Source organism: Dioscorea cayenensis, chromosome 3 (assembly GCF_009730915.1).
Source record: "Dioscorea cayenensis subsp. rotundata cultivar TDr96_F1 chromosome 3, TDr96_F1_v2_PseudoChromosome.rev07_lg8_w22 25.fasta, whole genome shotgun sequence".
In the NCBI taxonomy this organism is placed as follows: Eukaryota; Viridiplantae; Streptophyta; class Magnoliopsida; order Dioscoreales; family Dioscoreaceae; genus Dioscorea; species Dioscorea cayenensis.
Genome location: NC_052473.1, coordinates 1,504,662 through 1,512,850, shown reverse-complemented (window position 1 = coordinate 1,512,850; position 8,189 = coordinate 1,504,662). Strand labels below are relative to the sequence as shown.

General features: G+C 30.7%; 1 protein-coding gene across 1 annotated transcript; it reads left to right on the top strand.

Moving 5' to 3' along the window:
• Window positions 1–3,582: 3,582 nt before the first annotated feature.
• On the top strand, window positions 3,583–7,693 carry LOC120283945 (disease resistance protein RPH8A-like). The gene is made up of 4 exons (XM_039290768.1): window positions 3,583–3,943; window positions 4,775–7,161; window positions 7,285–7,336; window positions 7,443–7,693. Exons 1-2 carry the CDS (start codon window positions 3,639–3,641, stop codon window positions 7,158–7,160), a joined length of 2,691 nt encoding a protein of 896 aa, XP_039146702.1. The 5' UTR covers window positions 3,583–3,638; the 3' UTR covers window position 7,161; window positions 7,285–7,336; window positions 7,443–7,693.
• Window positions 7,694–8,189: the final 496 nt, after the last annotated feature.

The window sequence follows — 8,189 nt, the reverse complement described above, 5'->3', positions numbered from 1 at the left end:
GAGGATGATGTATAAGGTTTTGATAATATACATGGTTTATGTTAAGAGTTTTGTGGAGTTATGTAGATTGGACCTTATTATTGTCATGCTATGATTGTAATAACAATTAATTTTGCTTATTTTACAAATATTGCAATATATATTTTGATGAAATTAAATACAGGTTCTATTATTAAATAAATATATTTGTAATTTTTTTAAAGAAATTGTGCCAAATTTCGTGACAAAAAACCATGCCAATAACCTTACTAAATTTAAAAACCGTGCTAAAAAACCGTGACAAAAATGTGCCAAGAACTATATAAAATTTAAAACTCGTGCAAAAAAATCATGACAAAAAAATGTGCCAAAAAAATCATTTTCATGCAAAAACCGTGACAAACTTCACACTATAAACTGCGACAAAAAATCATGACAAAACAAAAACCGCTCCAAAAATGGTGACAAATAAACCATGCTAAAAAAATCGTGACAAAAACTAATCGTGCCAAAAATGGTGCTAAACAAACCGTACCAAACACCGTGACAATATTAAACCGTGCAAAAAATGGTAGCCAAAAACAATCGTAGCAACAACCGTGACAAAACCAACTGCGCTAAACATCGCTGATGGATAAAACTGCGCTAAAAAACGCGATAAACACAACTCGTGACAAAAATGGTGACAACAAATCGTGCTTAAAACCGTGACAAAAACAAAAACCGTGCCAAAAACAGATTTCAAAAAATCAGCGCTTTAAAACCGTGACAAATTTGGCACGGTTTAGTTAAAGCGTGACAAAATTTGGCACGGAGTTACTATTCCGTGACAAATTATATTTGTCACCCATGCTATAGGCACGGTTATGTTTCCGTGCCAAAATATGTGCCAAAATCAGTTTGTCACGGTTTTTTGGCCAAAATCCGTGCCAAATCTACCGTGCCAAATTCCTGTTTTTCTTGTAGTGGTATTCTAATAAAATGAGTAAGACATAATTCTCAATTTTTGAGGAAGATGAGTTACATTAATGTATATGTCATATTAACAGTCACCAGTGGCAGAACTAGAACTTACCGGTAGGGGGGCTAAAGCTAAAGTGTAAAAAAATTATCAAATAAAATAATTATCTACAGTAAAAAAAATTCAATAATATTACTACAATTTGAATATACATATAGTGAAAAAAAAACATTAACTATAATTTGAACTGCTATCGTTGTCATGGTGTATCTGACTAAAAAAAATAACTATATTTAACTAGACAACTAAACAATCATTCATTTACTCTAACATGTATATTATTATATCAGAACAACTAATTTATACTTGCCATGCCACATTATCAACTTAATTTTTGTCTCAAATTTTTATAAAATTTAAAATTTCGGTAACTTTTTGAAAATAAGAAAACTTGTTAATCAATATAAGTATAAAAAACTTAACACTTCAACACATTATCAATTTAATTTCTTTAAAATCATTAAATTATTTTTATAAATTTTATTAATATTATTCATAAATTTTTATTAAAAATTTCAATGCCTCATTTTCAATTTAATTTTTCCTTTAAATTTATTAAAATTTTAAATTTTAGCAACTTTTTGAAAATATAAAAAACTTATTTTTTAGTTAGTAAAAGTATTAAAAACCTAACATTGCAACCCATTATCAACTTAATTTTTTTAATTATTAATTTATTATTATTACTTTTATTAATATTATTTATAAATTTCAATGTCTCATTATCAATTTAATTTTTTTGTTAAATTTTGAATTTCAGCAATCTTTTGAAAATAAAAAACTTGTTTTTAATGAAAATATAAAAACTCAACATTGCAACCCATGGGATTTGAACCAAAGTGGGCTCTAATCACCAAACTCCCACCAACCACTCGAGACAATTAGTTACAAACAAAATATTATATAACAATATTATATAAATAAAAACCCTAATTTCATGGTCATGGGAAAAGCAACCTCACGGGAGATCGAGCCCCGTCTCCCCTATAGTTCCGTCAGCGATCACCTTTCTCATTTTAACTCTTTTTTTTTCTCATTATAAACCTTTTCAAGGTTTCTCTTGGACATACATTAATAAATAGCTTGGTTTTTTATTTTTAATTATTCATCGGTTATTATTTATTTATTATAATTTAACGAGTGACTCCTTTTCATTTATTTTTGTTTTTTTTTATTTATCCGTTTATAAAATTTATGAAGTATTAAATATTATTTTTTTCCAAATTTAATCTTTACAGTAAATGTACTTCTATAACTTCCAATAAATCACATTCAAATACGCATTTTATTAAATCATATTTTATGAAAAAGCAATTTTTAACAGTTAATATAATTTTTTATAAGTTTTATATTATCAATTAGTTTTAACATATTTTCTTAATATATATTAATTAGTTAAATTAGACAAGTAAAAGGATTGGAGGAAGTATTTCATAAAAAAAATATGTTAATAATTTTTTAATTTATTTGTACTGAATCTTTTGAATAAAGTATTTGTGTTTTAACTTCCTAAGGATGAAAATGAGGGTACATGTGGTTGAAATATAAACTTTTCTTTTATGCACAGCTCTAACAAGTTTCTCCACTATAAAAAAAAAATCCATCAAACTGATAACCTCATGTGTAGATATGATCACGGTTCGATTCTGCTTCGGTTTCGATTCAAAACCGTCAGTTTTGGTTTTATAAACTATAGAACTGAAATCGAATTGTAGTCTTAAGGTTCCGGTTCTCGGTTCGGTTCTAATACGGTTCCGGTTCAGGTTCGGTTCTAAATAATTTAATTCCGATTTAATTAAAATATATAAAAAATTATATTATATATACTTTTTATTTTAAAAAATAAAAATAGAACAGCAACGGGCGGTTTGGTTTAGGTTCCGGTTTGGAACTGAAACCGTTTTTACGGTTCTGGTTCAGTTCCAATAGTGGCGGTTCCGGTTTGGTTCTACAGTTTGAATCAAACCGGGGTCAGGTCTACTCATGTGTCCCTACTAGCGGACAATGCGTGGATCTTACAAAAACCAGACTAATATTATTTTTTTTAATTGAAAATATTAAATATTAAACTTATTTTAGCAATATAAAAATAAAAATTATAGTTTATTCAATTTTTTTTTTCACAAATATCCCCCCACCCCACCCAACCAATCTCATTATAGCTTACCTTATAACTGACTGTAATTATTTTAAATGTAAATTATAGTTTAAAAAATAGTTCCCAGATCATTACAGCTGGGATGCCACTATCAAACTCTGGTGGATCATACCGACTGTATTTATTTTTAATATAAATTTTACTTTATTTGAAAGGTTTTAAACTTATATAAAACTTATATAAATTCTATTTTGTATATATATATATATATATATAATTCCCATCTTGTTTTTTAATGACTCAACATCGCACGTCTTGAGATCCTACAGATCAGGAATGGATAAATATTATTAAACTATATATAAACTCGATGTGACAACACTGGATGCATTTCCTGATGGATCTTGGGAAAATCAAACTAATATATTAAACTATATATAATATTTTATTATTGTACTCCTACTCCCCCCTTCTAAAATTTATCTGCAACTTTCCTCAAGAAGAAGAAGATGAAGAAGAAGAAGAGACGGGAACAAATCAATGGCTGATGCTGCAGTGGGGTTTGTAGTGGAGAAACTTCGTGATGTGATAGTGCAAGAAGCCATCAATTTGTATGGAGTGAGAGATGAAGTGGAGTGGTTGGAACGAGAACTGCGGCGAATGCAGTGCTTCTTAAAGGATGCAGATGCAAAGAAGAACAATGGAGGTATTGATGGTGAGAGGGTGAAGAACTGGGTCACAGAGATGAGAGATCTGGCTTTTGAAGCTGAGGACATCATTGACACTTTCATGTATTACAAGCTCCGAAGACGAGAGAGCGATGGCTGCATTGGCTTCATTGAGAGGTATGTTTTACAAACACCAATTTGTTTACATGAAAATGAGCACTTATCTTATATTTTTTTTAGAAATACTTCTATGGAAAACACCAATTTTATTGTTATGAAAAAATTATTTATTTTCTAAATTCAGCACTAATAAATATATATATAAGGTTATGCTTTTTTTATTTTCTTTAGTCAAACATTTTTAGGTGAAAATAAAGTTAAAACTAATTTGGTTTTATAGATCTACTTTTTAGTATTTAGATTAACTTATATATATATATATATATATATATATATATATAAGTAGTGAAATTACTTTTCATAGAAAAAGGATATGGGTTATTTTTCTTGGATGTAAATGTCCTGCTAGATTTGCACATGGTACATATGATGGCGTATATATTCTCAATTTCTTTGCCACATTCTCACTAGTTTCTTGCTCTTTTCACTCACATTTCTAGTTATTTGAAATATAAAACTTTGATCTATTACTATAATTACCGAGCATATGACATTTCCTTATGTATTAAAATATAGTGTACCAAACCTTCTACAATGTTATCCAATTGTCTATGAATGTTCGAAAGATTCATGAATTAAACACACCCCATGTTAATAAAGCTTTGAGTATTTTTTATTTTACTGAAAGTTTTGAATTTGCATTTTTTTTTAAAATCTAAGCTTATATTAACTAAAATCAATTGAAAGTTTTAGGATAAGTAAGATGAATATCTCAAACTTTAGAGTTCTTAAATTTCTCTAACTTATTTAATAAATGAAATTTGATTATAGATGCATTAAAAAAATTGGAGCAAATCGGTATAAGAAATAACTATGATTTTTCTCCAGGTTTACATTTATATTTGATGAATTGGTCAGTAGACACAAGGTTCATGTGCAAATTGAAAGGGTAAAAACTAAGTTGCTGGAGCTATCTCGAAGTAGAGAAGTATATGGCATTTCTAATATAGGTGAAACAATTGTCACAACTAGTCACCCTAGAAGTCAAAATGTGATCCCTATATTGCCTCAACTGAGAGATGACATTGATATGGTTGGCTTTGATGATGAGAAGAAAAAGATTGTGCTAGAGTTGGTTGACATAAACAATACAAATCAGTCAGTGATCTCTATTGTGGGTATGGGTGGTCTGGGAAAGACCACACTTGCTAAATCTGTTTATAATGATCTTGAAGTCAAGAGAAGTTTTGATATATTTGTATGGGTAATCATATCTCAACAATATACCATCCTTGAGATTTTGAAGGAAATCTTGTCAGAAACTTCACCAGAAGATACAATCCAGACCCTCTCAGTAAAAGTTTTTGAAAAATTAAAGAAAGGCAAGTACTTAGTTGTTCTTGATGATGTTTGGAAAGCAGATGTGTGGAATGAATTACTAAAAGTTTTTCCAGATATTAATAATGGAAGCAGAGTTATTATCACCACTCGCTTCGCAAATGTTGCTAAGATTGCAAATCCTACCACCAAACCACATGAATTGCGTTGCTTAGATGAAAATGAGAGTCGGGAGTTGTTTCTTCGCAAGGTCTTCCCAAATCAAAATATTGAAACATGTTGCCCAACATATTTGGTTGATTATGCTCATCAACTTGTTCAAAGGTGTGGAGGTCTACCACTTGCACTAGTAGTCCTTGGAGGACTTGTCTCAACTAAACCACAAACCAAAGATGCATGGCGGAAAGTTGTTGAGAACATGAAAGGGCAATTTGTGGAAGGTGGAGAAAGGTGTTTAGAAATAATTGCATTGAGTTACAATGATTTGCCATATTACTTGAAATCATGTTTTCTTTATTTTGGTTGCTTCAAAGAGGACATGACTATTTCTGCAGAAACATTAATTAGATTGTGGTTGGCAGAAGGTTTCTTACCAGCAAAAAATATTAAGACCACAGAAGAAATTGGATTAGATTGTCTGGAGGAGTTGGCACAAAGAAGTTTGATCCAAGTTACCGACCGAAAATATGATGATAGTGCAAACGAATTCCGAATCCATGATCTCTTGCGTGATGTGTGCATTAGGGAAGCCAAAGAGAATAGATATTTTGAAGTCTACAATAATAATGACAATGTAGATTCTATGACAATGTCAAATGCAGCCCGACGATTAGTCGTATGTAATAAGATTGACATTCTAAACTATTCTAACTTAATGTCGCGGGGTCTATTCTACGGTGTCGTAGGAATTATTAATCATCTGGCTTTCAGTGCTTTGAAAGGGCAGCTTGACAGATTTAAATTATTAAGAGTGCTTTGTTTGTATACTTCGGGTATCTCAGAATTTCCAAGTGAAATCAAATCATTAATTCATTTAAGATATCTTGAGTTGCATATTCTCCGTCTGAAGGAAGTTCCATCATGGATTGGTCATCTCCGCAATCTCCAAACTTTTATTGTATTCCCTACAGTTGTATACAATATATCAGATTCACTCTGGACAATTGACAATCTCAGGCATGTTGATCTACCATGTACAAAATGGGTTCCTCCTCCAAATATGGGAAATAATGTACCAAAGAATTTGCAGACTTTAAAAGGGGTAAATGCTGGATCGTGGATAAAGAATACACTTCCAAAGCTCACAAATCTTTGCAAATTGAAAATTCATAGAGTCTGTTATTATCATGCTGATGCCCTATCTTCATCACTCCAGAAATTGGGTCGTCTTGTCTCTTTTACTATACATTATGGACAAAAAATTCCTTTGGACAACATCATTACAGCCTTTTCCAATCAACATTGCCTCAAGGACTTGTACCTCGATGGAAGTTTGAGCTGCGAACAACTTCCACACAATGATGTATTTCCTCAACAACTAATGAAATTAGATCTGCTCGATTCTGGATTGGAGCAAGACCCAATGGCAACACTGGAGAAGCTGCCATATCTCAAATATCTACGACTCCATCGTGCATATAGAGGCAAACAGATGATATGTTCGGCAACAGGTTTCCCTCAACTGTTATCCTTGATTATTGAAAATCTTGAGGAACTTGAGGAGTGGCAGATTCAGGGGAAGGCAATGTCTTGCCTCAAGTCTTTGAAGATCCAAGAATGCAAAAGATTGAAGATGATTCCAGAAGGACTAAGGAATGTGCTACTTGATCAATTGAAGTTAGACTATATGTTTAGAGAATTCGTGAGTAGGACGAAGGAGAATACAGGAGAAGACTGGTACAAGATACAACATGTGCCCAACATCTCCTTTATATAGTGTGAGTACAGTTCCTTCCTTTATTTAATTATTTGGTATAACTTTAATTTTTGCTATATATATATATGACCTTTCCATTTCATCTTAATTAGAATTAATTAACTCTCGCATCTTGATATTTCAGCATATGTAGCGCGCCATGGATAATATGTTCAACTGTTAGTTGCCCTCAAAAGGTAAGCCTTAATATTTTATTAATTTTTATTTAGCTTGTTTTGTTATCAAGTAATTATCAAAATATCAAAAAAAATCAAAAAGTACATACATGGATTATTTGTATAGGAGCTGCGTGCGTGAGGAGTGATTTTGGACTTGAAAGGAGCTCCATATTAAGTCAGCAAGCAAGGAAGCATGCATGAAGTTTCTTATAAATGAACTCTACTTCAATAGATGTTTGTGTGGATGTCTGTGATTTTATTTATGTAATGTTGTATGGGTTTGATATTTTGTGGTTATATGCCCAGACATATATGTGTATTTGTGATTTTATTTTGCAATGTAATTGGGTTTGATACTTTATCATTGTATTTCTATTTAAGTGTGTGACAATGCATCTCGCTATTGTTATTATTATTATTATTATTATTATTATTTATAATTATTGTTTCCTTAAATTCTAATACAATGATGTACTTTTTTATTTTTTATTTTATTTTTATTATTTATTTAAGCAATGTATAATATATGGTATTGTCTAATATCAGAATTATCATGTGTTTGGGACCAGTCATAGGCTTACATTATCCAAGGGCTTGGTCTGGTCAATCTGACAAACCGGTTTGGGCTTCTTTCTTATGGGCCACATTCATTCATTCTTCAGGTTTCATAAATGGGTAATTTTTTTTTCAATTAACTCTTATTTCAAATTTTTAAACCCAATAATAAACGTAGAAAAGGTGACAGTTTTTTATTATTATTATTTTTTAGAAACGTAGATAAATCACCAATTTATTAAAAACGAATAAAAGATATTAAGTGAAACCCGATTTACGACAAAAAAGACCAACACAAAAAAAAAGAGAAAAAAAC